The 14,312-nt window shown below is 38.7% G+C and overlaps 1 protein-coding gene across 3 annotated transcripts in view; it reads left to right on the forward strand.

Moving 5' to 3' along the window:
- The window catches only part of ZCWPW2 (zinc finger CW-type and PWWP domain containing 2), a 78,353-nt gene that overhangs the window by 39,190 nt on the left and 24,851 nt on the right, over positions 1–14,312 (forward strand). For all 3 annotated transcript variants that reach the window (XM_080675990.1, XM_080675991.1, XM_080675992.1), the window contains 2 exons: positions 2,332–2,449; positions 10,351–10,397. In XM_080675990.1, the coding sequence (XP_080532116.1) occupies positions 2,332–2,449; positions 10,351–10,397 (165 nt within the window). The remainder of the gene's footprint in view (positions 1–2,331; positions 2,450–10,350; positions 10,398–14,312) is intronic.

A 14,312-nucleotide genomic window follows, 5' to 3' on the forward strand; every position in this document is an offset into this window, starting at 1 on the left:
AACCTTATTCAGTAAGTCGAAAGTTACTGAGAAGTGTCATTCAACTTCTTCCTCAAACCATGGGGAATGTAAAAATGATATTATGGCCTTCTGTCAGCCTATAACACTTCATTGAAACATGACCATATAGGACAGTAATTTACAAACTTTTCAGTTTTGGACACGGCCAGAAATTTTCTCAGACATAGAGCACTATCTTACCCTGTCTAACCATTTGTTTAGTCTCCAACCTCATGCTTTCTCCAAATATTTGCATGCTATTCATCTATTAAGAATACATCTGTCAAGTATTATTTGCTTTCATAAATTCACACAAATTTTTAGACTATGTATCTTCCTTCTCTTTCCTTGATGATTGCTTATGATTTCCCTCCACCCCAAATTTAATGAAACTGATTGAGAAAACTCAGGTTGCCACAGTAATATAAAAAGAATGAAGGACTTGATATTCCCTCTTGGGATCATAGAATTTACTGGAATATGAAGGTGCTCAGCCCTTTCTATAGTCATTGATCTTAATTCTTGACTTCATAAGTTTTTAGCTCCTTGAAAATTTGCTAGTTACCTTGAAAATGTTCTTATTAAACAAATGTATTTAAAAACTTGTCTGTGTTTTGTTTTGGGGTGGGAGATAATATGGAAGTACTAAATTTATTAGGTATGTTCAAGGCATAGATCTTTAAAACTACAAAAGCTGAGGACAGCTCGGCCAGTGATGCCCATGGCTTACAGTATCACTGGAAGACTGAAAGAAACTGGGAATAATGGGTGTCTTCTATACATTTAGAATGTGCACTTATCACTTCTTCAATTAAAAGTCAAATTCGTAAAAAATGCAATCCATAAGCTGAGACTAATTCTGGAATTCGCAATTCTGAGTCAACTTTTTGAGTTTAGATGTTTAATTGTTCTGCCACTAGGTGGCACATACTTACTGATAAATTCTTAAAGACCCTCAGACAGGTTTTCCAAAAAGCTCTTCAGTTACCCAAACTTAGCAAACTTCACTGTAACTACATATTGCATTGATTTTTCTCAAGAAATTTCTTTACCTTCAATTGTTTAGTGCTATATCAGATTTTTGGTGATTTTTCTCTATAACTTCTTCCTTAGCATTCTTACAGCATTAGAGTTGCAGAAATGTCTTAAGGCAAATACTAGCTAAGATATCCTTAATTTAGTGTAAATTTTCTAATGTTTATTGAATTGTATATCTCTACTTTTCATATTTTTCATGTGAAATAACTTAATGAATGAAATTTAAAGATTCTGTGTACGAAGTAGATTTTTATTTGATTATATTGCTTCACTGCTTTTAGACCAAATAAATCAATGTCCAGGACCACATGCAATTTAAGAACCAATTTCTGAATGCTTTTATAATATGCAGAGAGATTAGGCAAATGGATACTGTGGAGAATACAAAAAATGAAATATTATGTATTGCTTCTGTCTTCAAGGATCTTTCATTTTATGGGAGGAGATAGTCATGAATGCAAATTAACTATAATATGATTCAGAATGTAGTAAATAATTAAATGAAAATATTAAGTGTAATGAGAACTAGATAGTAAATATTAATTTGGAGACTCCAAGAATAAAGTGGAATTTGAGAAGAGCCCAAGTAATTCTTATAGTCATTTTTTACCTAGAGATTCTTCAGTTGTTTTTCTTTCCTAAATACATTTTTGACAAAACTAAATAAACATTTAGAGAAAAGTTCTGTATTCAAGTAGAATAACATTTATTGAGTGCTTCCTACTCTACCAAACTGTCATCTATTATTTCATTTAATATTCATGAGACCTTTTGATGTATGTACAGCTATCCACATTTTATAGATAAAGAATTTGAGGCACAGAAAGTTGAAGGAACTTGAATGAATATGTCAGGTGTCTTCCATAACACCAAAACTAGATGTGAACTGAATTAATTTTCTTACAATAAGAAACTTAGCTTTTCAATTTTTGCCACTTCAGCATCATTGCTATATTACTTAAGAGGGAATCAACATTATTCTAATAAATGTGTTAACATTGACTACTTTGTTATATTTGTAGCCTTAATTTTTATAACTTTCTAAGTTTTATGTGAATCATATTCAAATATCTTGAATCAAGAATATGACCCTTTTGGCTATTAACATGCAAAATTTCTTCAGCTTTGCTGTATTCTAAAATAATAATACAATAATAATCAGATATCAAAATCTAAATAATATATTGTATATTGCTTAAATTAGATTTGGGTCCAGCTCAACAGCTAAATCAAGTGGATATGCAAACACAGTTATATATTTACAATGAATCTTATTTTTCTATGTTTCCGTAGCCAGGAAAATGTGAAAATAAAAAGAAGAAGTGGTATATAAGTGCACTACAAGAAGCATACCATCTTTATGGATATTCTCCTGAGCAAAGACTGGAAATGTGCTGCCTATCAAAACAGGGTATATGATTTTTAATTTTTTGCCACCCCAAATAAAGATTTACTCAGATACATGCTTTCTAAAATGTGTATGCTCATGTAAAAATCTTTTTCTTTACAAGTATATTTGTCCACTGAAAAATTACTTTTGTGTAAATTAATAGTATATATTTTACTCTCTGAAACTATTTTCCAATGATGATACATACACTCTATTTTTTTATTTATTATTTTTAAAAGATTTTTATTGATTTCAGAGAGGAAGGAAAAGGGAAAGAGAGATAGAAACATCAATGACGAGAATCATTGATCTGCTGCCTCCTGCACGCCTCCCACTGGGGATCGAGCCCGCAACCCAGGCATGTGCCCTTGACCGGAATCGAACCTGGGACCCTTCAGTCCACAGGCTGATGCTCGATCCACCGAGCCAGACCGGCTAGGGCCATACACTCTACTTAAATACAGGGATTTTAATTGGTTTGTCTGTCATCTTTGCTCTTAGATTAACTATATAGGTCCTCTTGTATATTTCAAACCATATATTTCAAAATTGGAAACTATGGCTTTAAAATATATTCCTGGGGTGAAACTTTCATTGGATGTGCTGTAGTATTTCAGAATAAAGTATTTTTAAATAAATTCAAGACAGAGATAAAAGGTAATCCTCAATTATCTTTTTAATTAGGTGAAAAAATATGATAATATTTTCAAAGAAAGTTTTTTTCAATTATAAATATTTATACAGAGCTTTTTAAATGGATTCATCATAAGGATTATAGTAGGTATAACATTTTTAAGCTCTAAAAATTATGATTATCACATAAAATGTTGATTTTCAATAAGCTTAAATGTTTTTAAATGTTTCTACTTAGTAATCATAATAATTTTCTGTCTTATGAAGGCCCCTTTTCACTTTATCACAGTAATTCTTTTCTCTTTTGGAAAAGTTTAATATATACATTTTAAAACTTAAATGTGAAACCATTTTATTTGAGAAAATCCTATATAATAAAAGCCCAGCAACCAAAACTGTGGAATGACCAGAATGATCAGAGACCAGAACACCATGGCCCCTTGCCCAGGCTGGCCCTGCCCCCCCACCAGGAGTGGTTAGAGGTGATCAGGCAGTCAGGCGACTGTTTAGGGGTGATCAGGCAGACAGGCAGAGGCGGTTAGGGGCAATCAGGCAGGCAGGCGAGTGGTTAGGGGTGATCAGGCAGGCAGGTGAGCAGTTAGGAGCCAGTGGTCCTACATTGAGAGAGGGATGTACGACTGCCGGGGTAGGCCCGATCCGCAGCAGGATCAGGCCTAAACTGGCAGTCGGCCATCCCCAAAAGATCCCAGATTATGAGAGGGTGCAGGCCGGGCTAAGGGAACCCCCTCTGTACATGAATTTTGTGCACCAGGCCTCTAGTGTTTAAATATCAATCCAGCCCCCTAGTTTTAGATTTTAAAGCAAATATATAGGTTAGAAATGAGTAGAAAAAAAATAACAAGACATTACTCTGACTTACTCTTAAGACCAGGAAAAGAGACATTTATAATCATAAATGTGATTTTATTCCTTGTGCTGTAAATATAATGTCTCCATTATTAGCAATAAAGGTTGAATTCACTCTGTTGTCACAAATACAATTATATGCTTTGCATGGACTATAGATTTCTATTATGTAACCAAAATAATATTTGAATAACTTAGTTTTTTAAAACATTAATGCCTTAAGTCAGTGGTCGGCAAACTGCGGATGTGGCTCGCGAGCCGCAGTTTGCCGACTGCTGCCTTAAGTAATATAGTCATTTACTTTAAAAATTATATACAGCCATTTCACATGAGCAGAAGACCCACTCTCCCAATAAGTTACGGAACTGTCTTTGCCGTTGTTGTACATGGCGGGGTATTTATGTCTGGGTCCTTGAGCATGGGTCCTCTCTGGGCTGGTCCAGAGAGACGGGTTATTTTCTCTCAGGTCTGCAGCAACAGAACATTTTCTACTGGAAGTCTGATGATTTTTGCATGTAGAATCTGATGTGATTCAGCCTGATTATTGAGAGCCTTATGTCTAAAGCCTTTCATTTTCTCTGAAGTAGCAAAAATGGAGGGGCTGGGACAGACTACTATGAGTGCAGTCTTTGCCATAACTGTCTCACTCCCTTTCTTCACCCTTCACTATCTCCATAATAGACAATTTAGTCCTGTGTCTGCTTTGCTTTCAGGGTGAATTCTAGTATGCATTTAGCTTCTTATTCTGTTTAAAAGTAGTGTGAGAGATAATTAGCTACTATTTAGATACTTTACAAAGGTTAGTAACTCACCTGCAAACCATTTATTTAATCCCAGCAACTTTGAGGATATCTTCACTCCAAAATTTCTTCTTCCAACCCAGAAATAATTACTACTAAATTTTGGGCCTCAATTCTTCCTGCCCTGCAGAAATTGGCTCACAATTATGTTTGATGCTGCTCTTTCTTTTTTGATATCTACAGAGTCAGTAAATGACATGTAAATACAGACCCAGTCAGACTATGAAAAATTTTAAAGTCCTGTCCACATGATTTGGTTGTCCTGTATCTGTTGTATTAACTATTACTCCCAATGAGTGATTCTTCTGCTGGGATTAGGAAGCTTTTTCTTATATTGGAACATTCATTATAATTATATTTTTAAAACGAATGGTCTCTTTATAATTGAGTCTGAGGATTTTGTATTATTATAGAATTAATATTTTCTTACATGCTCTACATTTTAAGAGTAGATGTTCCTGTCTCTACCTTTTTTCAGAATTATTTTTTAAAAATAAACTTAATTTTTTAGAGCAGTTTTAGGGTCACAGCAAAATTAGGCAGAAAATACAGTTTCTATATTCTCCTTACCTCATCACTATCAACATTCCTCATCAGAGTAGTAGATTTGTTACAATCGATGAACCAACTTTGACACATCATTTTCCCCCAAAGTCCATAGTTTACATTAGGGTTCGTTATCTGTGCTGTACATTCTATGGGTTTTGACAGATGTATAATGGCATGTATTCACCATGGTATTACCATACAGAATCATTTCACTGGCCTAAAAGTACCCTGAGTTCCATTCCTCCTCTTTCCCCATCTCTCCACCAATAACTGGCAGTCACTGATCTCTTCACTGTTTCCATAGTTTTGCCTTTTACATAATGTCATAGAGTTGAAATCATATAGGATATAGCCTTTTCAATTTGGGTTCTTTTACTTAGAAATATGCATTTAAGTTTCTTCCATATCTTTATAGCTCTTTGTTTTAGCACTGGATAATATTACATAGTTTGTATGTACCAGTGTATCCATTGACCTGCTGAAGGACATTTTGGTGGCTTCCAAGCTTTGCCAGTTATGAATAAAGTTGCTATATACGCCCATGTATAGATACTTGGGTAGATATAAATATTTTCAGTTCCTTTGTTAAATAACAAGGAATACAACTGCTGGATCATGTGGCATGAGTATGTTTAGTTCTATAAGAAACTGGCAAATTATCTTTCAAAGTGGCTGTGCCATTTTGCATTCCCACCAAGCAGTGAATGACAGTTCCTGTTGCTCCACATCCTCACCAGCATTTGGTGTTGTCATAGTTCTGGATTTTGGCCATTCTAACAGGTGTGTTGTGTTATCTCATTGTTTTAATTTGAAGCTCTCTAATGACATTTGATGAACAACCTTTTTCACATGCATTTGCCATTTGTAAATCTTCTTTGCCCGTTTTTTATTTAATCCAGTTGTTAATTTTCTTATTAAGTTTTAAGAGTTCTTTTTAAAAAAATATTTTATTGATTTTTTACAGAGAGGAAGGGAGAGAGGGATAGAGAGTCAGAAACATTGATGAGAGAGAAACATCAATCAGCTGCCTCCTGCACACCTCCTACTGGGAATGTGCCCACAACCAAGGTACATGCCCTTGACCGGAATCGAACCTGGGACCCTTCAGTCCACAGGCCGATGCTCCATACACTGAGCTAAACCAGTTAGGGCTTAAGAGTTCTTTGTATACTTTATTTATCAGTCCTTTATCAGATATGTATTTTGCGAACATTTTCTTCCACTCTGGGGATTATCATCTCATTCTCTTAATGTCATTTGCAGAGCAGCAGTTTTTAATTTTTATGAATCCAGATTATTATTTATTTTTTATGGACTTTGCTTTGGTGTTATATCTAAAAATTCATCAACATACCCAAGGTCTTCTAGATTTTCTTCTATGTTACCTTCTGGGAGTTTTATTGTTTTGCATTTTAAATTTAGATGTGTTATCCATGTTGAATTATTTTGTGTGAAAGATGTAAGGTCGGTGTCTAGATTAAATTTTTGGCATGTGGATATCTAGTTGTTTCAATAGCATTTGTTGAAAATACTGTCTTTTCCCCGTTATATTGCCTTTGCTTCTTTGTCAAAGATCAGTTGGCTGTATTTATATAAGTTTATTTCTGGGTTATTTAATCTATTTCATTGTTCAATTTTTTATTAGCTTTCCCAATACGCACTGTCTTGATTATTATAGTTTTACTAGAGGCCCCTGTGCACCGGTGGGGTCCCTCGGCCTGGCCTGCGCCCTCTTGCAATCTGGGACCCTTCAGGAGGTGTCGGAGAGCTGGTTTCAGCCCGATCCCTGCAGGCCAGGCCAAGGGACCCACCGGTGCATGAATCCGTGCACTGGGCCTCTAGTATGCATATAAGATCTTTGGTTAATCTCTTTCTATCCTCCCCTCATCCCCCCCTTCCCTCTGAGATTCATCAGTCTGTTCCATATTTCCATGCCTGTGGTTTCCGCTCCTGCGTTGAGTGTCTGCCCCTGGTGGTCAGTGCGCGTCATAGCTACTGGCCAGTTGGCCGGTCGGCCGGTCCCTTAGGCTTTAATATATATACATAGATGATAAGTCTTGCAGTCAGGTAGAGTCAGTCCTTTGACTTTGTCCTTTTCATTATTGTGTTAGCTATTTTGGACCTTTGCCTTTCTATATAAACTTTAGAATCAATTTGTTGATTTCCACAAAATAACTTGTTGGGATTTTGATTGAGATTGAGATTGCATTGAATCCATAGATCAAGTTGGGAAGAACTCACATCTTGACAATATGGAGGCCTCCTATCAGCAAATATCTATAACTATATATACATTTATTTTGTTCTTTGATTTTGTTTATCAGAATGTTTTAGTTTTTCTCATATAGATCTTGTTGATGTTTTGTTAGATTGATGCCTAACTATTTCATGTAAATGGTAATGTGTTTTTAATTTCAAATTGATGGTAAATAGGACTTTATGTATTAACCTTGCTATAAGCTACACAGATTATCATGTCACTTGTGAACAAAGTCACTTTTATTTCTTCTCAATCTGTAATTTTTCTTTTCTTCTCTTGTCTTCTTGCATTAGCTAGGAATTCCAGTACAATATTGAAAGGAGTAGTGAGGGGGAACATTTTTTTATTTATTCCTGACCTTAGCAGAAAAACTTGGCGTTTCTCACCATTTAGTATGATGTTAATTATAGGTTTTTTTTGGTAGATTCTCCTTATCCAGTTGAGGAAATTTTACTCTATTCCTAGTTTGCTGAGGGCTTTTATCCTGAATGCATGTCGGATTTTGTGCACTTTATCTGCATCTAATATGACCAGGTAACTTTCCTTCTATAGCTTGTTGACATCATAGATTACATTAATCTATTTTGAATGTTGAAACAGCTTTGTATACCTGGGATAAGTTCCACTTGGTTGTGGTGTATAATTCTTTTTATACATTGTTGGATTTGATTTGCTAATATTTTGTTGAGATTTTTTGCATCTATGTTCACGAGAGATATTAGTCTGTAGTTTTCCTGTTTTGTCTTTATTTGGTTTTGGTATTAGAGTAATAATGGCCTCATTGAATGAGCTAGCAAGTATTTCCTCTGCTTCTGTCTTCTAAATTAGTTTGTAAAGAATTGATATAATTTCCTCCTTAAATGTTTGGTAGAATTTACCAGTGAATCCATATGGGCTTGATACTTTTTATTTTGGAAGGTTATTATATTGATTCAATTTTTAAAGTAACATTGGCTGTTTCTTCTTGTGTGACTTTTGGCAGAAATCTTGGGAAATTGGGACTTATAGTCAGACTAGAGGGCCGGTGCATGAATTTGTGCACGGGGGGAGGTGTCCCTCAGCCCAGCCTGCACCCTCTCCAATCTGGGACCCAACTGCTTGCCTGCCTGCCTTCCTGATTGCCCCTAACTGCTTCTGCATGCCAGCCTGATCACCCCCTAACCACTCCCATGCCAGCCTGATTGATGCCTAACTGCTCCCTTGCCAGCCTGTTTTCCCCTAACTGCCCTCCCCTGCAGGCCTGGTCACCCCTAACTGCCCTCCGCTGTAGGCCTGGTCCCCCCAACTGCTCTCCCCTACAGGCCCGGTCACCCCCAACTTCCCTCCTCTGCCAGCTTGGTCACCCCTAACTGCCCTCCCCTGCAGGCTTGATCGCCCCCAACTGCCCTCCCTTGCAGGCCTGGTCCCTCCCAACTGTCCTCCCCTGCTGGCCATCTTGTGGTGGCCATCTTGTGTCCACATGGGGGCAGGATCTTTGACCACATGGGGGCAGCCATCTTGTGTGTTAGAGTAATGGTCAATCTGCATATTACTCTTTTATTAGATTAGGATAGAGGCCTGGTGCATGGGTGGGGGCCAGCTGGTTTGCCCTGAAGGGTGTCCCGGATCAGGGTGGTGGTTCCCTTGGGGCGTGGGGTGGCCTGGGCAAGGGGCCTGTGGTGGTTTGCAGGCCGGCCATGCCCCCCGGTGACCCAAGCAGAGTCCCTGGTATCTGGGGTTTATTTATCTTCTACAATTGAAACTTTGTAGCCTGGAGCAGAGCCAAGCCTTCTGCTTGCTCCATGGTGGCAGCCATTTCTGTTGGGATTTATTTATCTTCTATAATTGAAACTTTGTAGCTTTAAGCGGAGGCCTAGGCCGGCCAGGGTATGCGGAAAGCTTGGCTTCCTCCATCACCGGGGGCAACCCTAGCCTCCTGCTCTTTCCAGCTCTGTGGCTGCCGCCATTTCTGTTTGGGTTTATGTATCTTCTGTCATTGAAACTTTGTAGCCTTGAGTGGAGGCCTAGGCCGGCAAGGGCAGGCGGAAAGCTTGGCTTCCTCCATTGCTGGGGAAACCCAAGCCTCCTCCTGCTCTTTGTGGCTGTAGCCATCTTGGTTGGGTTTATTTGCATATTTGCTCCTGATTGGCTGGTGGGCATGGCTTGTGGGCATGGCTTGTGGGTGTAGTGGAGTGATGGTTAATTTGCATATTACTCTTTTATTAGATAGGATGGGTCTGGCCCCACTTCATGACCTCAGGCAGAGTATTTAACTTCAGTGTCCTCAACTGTGAAGGTGGGATGGGCTACATACTTGCAAGATTATCATAAGGATTAAATAAAGTAATGTCTATATAAAGTCTTTATCTCGTGTCTGGCATGTAGTAGATATGCAAGTAGAGGTAGCTGAGATTTAATTCCAGATCCTATATACTCTAGAGCAGCGGTCACCAATGGGTGGTCCATGGACCACTGATAGTCCGTAAGGTCCAAAAGGTTGGTGACCACTGCTCTAGAGCACACAAACTGACCAGAATCTAGAAATAAGATATATGTGATGCTAAATAAAGGACATCCAATCAACCAGTCAGACTTAAGAAAACATATTTGTTAAATCACTATACAAATCCCTGATGTTATTATTATTACTTTTGAATTACTGTGTTCTACTCAAATCTGGTAAGCTGAGTGTATTAGCATTCTGATCAAAAGAACCACTGAAAACACATATCACAGTATTAGAAAGTGGAAAATTCTGATTGTGTAATTTTTCATTTATTTGAACAGGAGCATAGGTACTTTTTTTGAAGCAGCCATATTTTATTATCTTACAGATAAATCCAAAGCAGATGACAAAGTTGCTGTCATGGCCAACAAAAGGGTAAGATGATGGTTTATGATGTAAAGTGTACAGACTTCAAATTCCATCTGATTAATACAATTTTTAAAAAAATTAAATGAATATTTAAAAACAAAATAACATAATCAAATGTTTCTTCTAAATGTTAGTTGACTATGTTTTCTTTTTTAGATTGACACTAGAAATTTAATATTTATGGTTATATCAGTGTTACAGAATTATCAGAAATTAGAATAGAAAATTTTAATTTAAATACAAATTTTATTTTATTTACATTATTGTTCATATGTATGCTCTCATATACTAAAATATTTTATTTTTTATATGCCATGTTATTATAATGTGTGCAATCTCATGGAAAATATAAACAATTCATATTCACAGCTTAAGAGATATTTACCTTAAAGTTAAGTGAGATCAGCAGCCATTTGAATGAATTTAAACCTAATATTTTTTGGTGGGGAGTTTTATAAAGTCACTAGCATTCTTAAAGAATTTGAAAAATTTAACACGTCATTGAGTGTATTATGTGCAGAGAGATGTTTAACTGTACTTACTGTCAAAACTATGATAGGGATAGGATTAACCTTGACATTGTCTTCAAGAGACAATATTCTTAATAGGATACCACTGAAAAAAGCAGAGTCAATGCTTAAATTCTTCTGGACAAATAATATATTGGTGTCATAAGAAAAAGAATTGTGATTGAAAGGAAAGCCTATACCTGTGATATTTTCTGTGTTGAGTGATGGGGTTGGTGCAGAGTGGATCCAGGGAAGGTTGAGTGTAGCCTGGGGGAACAGAAAAGGATGTTGGGCATGAACCAAGATGAATAGGAAATGAGGTGAACATTTTTTGGTGTGTATTCTGAATATGTATATTTAATGAGTCCTTTTAAAATCACATTTTATTTTACTCCTTTGCTTTGGGCTTGTAAAAAGAATCTGGACTTTTCACTTGTTAAGTAATATTGATGTGCCTTTTCAGAGAGGGATGCAATATCATAGAAGGCAATGTTGCCCTTTGAAAAAGAAAAGAATTAGGACTTGTGTGTCTGTCTGAAGATTTGGACAGGATTATATGAGGTAATAGAGGATTGTTAATGTGGATGGAATTGTTTATTTCAGTCTCTGCTAAAGGATACTTAGAATAAAAAATGACAAGGTTAATAATAACTGGCATCCTATATAATAAAGAGGTAATATGCAAATTGACCATCATTCCAATACACAAGATGGCCGCCCCCATGTAGTCAAAGATGGCCACCACAAGATGGCCAGCAGGGGAGGGCAGTTGTGGGTTATCAGGCCAGCAGGGGAGGGCAGTTGGGGGGACCAGGCCTGCAAGGGAGGGCAATTGGGGGCGATCAGGCCTGCAGGGAGGGCAGTTAGGGATGACCGGGATGGCAGTGGAGGGCAGTTAGTGATGACTGGGATGGCAGTGGAGGGCAGTTGGGGGAGACCAGGCCTGCAGGGGAGGACAGTTAGGGGTGACCAGGCCAGCAGGGGAGGGCAGTTAGGGGCAATCGGGCTGGCAGGGGAGCAGTTAGGCATCGTTCAGGCTGGCAGGGGAATGGTTAGGGGGTGATCAGTCTGGCAACAGGCAAGCGGTTGGGAGCCAGCAGTTCTGGATTGTGAGAGGGATGTCTGGTGGGATCGGGCTAAACTAGCAGTCGGACATCCCTCTAGGGGTCCCAGATTGGAGAGGGTGCAGGCTGGGCTGAGGGACACGCTCCCCTCCCCCCTGCACAAATTTTGTGCACCGGGCCTCTAGTTATTATATATTGCTTTACTTTTTTATTTATTTATTTTTTACTAATAAATCTTTATTGTTCAGATTATTACAGTTGTTCCTCTTTTTCCTCCCCGATAGCTCCCCTCCACCCAGTTCCCATCCCCCCTGCCCTTACCACCCCCCCCCCACTGTCCTCATCCATAGGTGTACGATTTTTGTCCAGTCTCTCCCCACACCCCCACACCCAACACCCCTTTCCCCCCCGAGAACTGTCAGTCCACTCCCTTTCTATGCCCCTGATCCTATTTTATTCACCAGTTTGTTCTGTTCATCAGATTTTTTTATTCACTTGATTTTTAGATTCACTTGTTGATAGATATGTATTTGTTGTTCATAATTTTTATCTTTACCTTTTTCTTCTTCTTCCTCTTCTTAAAGAATACCTTTCAGCATTTCATATAATACTGGTTTGGTGTTGATAAACTCCTTTAGCTTTTTCTTATCTATGAAGCTCTTTATCTGACCTTCAATTCTGAATGTTAGCTTTGCTGGGTGGAGTAATCTTGGTTGTAGGTTCTTGCTGTTCATCACTTTGAATATTTCTTGCCACTCCCTTCTGGCCTGCATAGTTTCTGTTGAGAAATCAGCTGACAGTTGTATGGGTACTCCCTTGTAGGTAACTAAATGTTTTTCTCTTGCTGCTTTTAAGATTCTATCTTTGTCTTTTGCCCTTGGCATTTTAATTATGATGTGTCTTGGTGTGGTCCTCTTTGGATTCCTTTTGTTTGGGGTTCTGTGTGCTTCCTGGACTTGTAAGTCTATTTCTTTCACCAGGTGGGGGAAGTTTTCGGTCATTATTTCCTCAAATAGGTTTTCACTATCTTGCTCTTTCTCTTCTTCTGGCACCCCCATAATTCTGCTGTTGGTATGCTTGAAGTTGTCCCAGAGGCTCCTTACACTACCTTCATATTTTTGGATTCTTTTTTCTTTTTGCTTTTCCGGTGCGGTGTTTTTTGCTCCTTCGTATTTCAAATCTTTGACTTGATTCTTGCAATCCTCTAGTCTACTGTTGGATCTCTGTATATTATTCTTTATTTCAGTCAGTGTATGCTTAATTTCTAGTTGGTCCTTTTTCATATCCTTGAGGGTCTCATTAAATTTATCGGCGGTTTCTAGAAGATTCTTGAGTAACCTTATAACCGTGGTTTTGAACTGTATATCCAGTCATTTGCTTTCCTCCATTTCTTTCGTTTGTGACCTGTTTCTTTGTCTCTGCATTTTGGCTGCTTCCCTGAGTTGATAGAGTGGTTTTGTGTGCGAGGTGTCCTATAGGGCCCAGTGGCTCAGCCTCCCCAGTTAACCTGAGGTGGACACTCTTGGTGCACCCCTTTGTGGGCTGTGTGCACAGTCTTGTTATAGTTAAGCCTTGATTGTTGTTGGTATCACTGGGAGGAATTGACCTCCAGGCCAATTGTCTGTGAGGATCAGTTGTGTCTATGATGGGAGAACTTCTGTGCTGGAGACACCCTTATGGGGCAAGACTTGCTTCAGTGGGGCTTTGGTGCTCACTGAGTCTGCCCCCTGAGTGTGTCTCTTACGGATCTGAAGAGTTGTAGTCTTGGGGGGCAATGGTAAGATATCTACACATATAATACCTTAATAAAAATTTGAAAAAAAAAAAAAAAAAGAGTTGTAGTCTGGATGGTCTCCCTCTGACCCCTGGGTATACTGGCTCTTGGATCTCCAAGGAGTGAGGCCACCCAGAGGAGCTACAGAGAGATCTACAGATTCCTTCTCTTTGTTTGGGATTTGGAGGTGCCCAGATGAGGCCCAGCTATAAAGCAATGCAAGCTGCTGTGGAGCATTGGGTCTTCTCTTGGAGCTCTGGGGCTCTTTGACCCAGCTGCAGTATGTTAGGTTTCAGATTGCAAAGGGCCCGGCCATTCATATGCAAAAGCCTCTGCACACAGCTTGGATGGGGTTGTAAATTGGGTGGGGTGGGGTCTCAGGAATCACCAGGGTGGAGCAAACAGCAATGACTGACCATCAGCCCTGCCTGGAAGAGGTCCCCGGGTCTCTGTGTCCCACGGTCCTGTGCAGGAACAATGATTGCTGCAAGCATTTCTGAGAGAAAGTTGCCCTCAAGTTCCGCCTGATGCCAGACAGTCCAGTTTCTCCCCATATGAGTCTGGGCCCCCAGAG

This window comes from Plecotus auritus, assembly GCF_963455305.1.
Source record: "Plecotus auritus genome assembly, chromosome: 6".
Lineage (NCBI taxonomy): Eukaryota > Metazoa > Chordata > Mammalia > Chiroptera > Vespertilionidae > Plecotus > Plecotus auritus.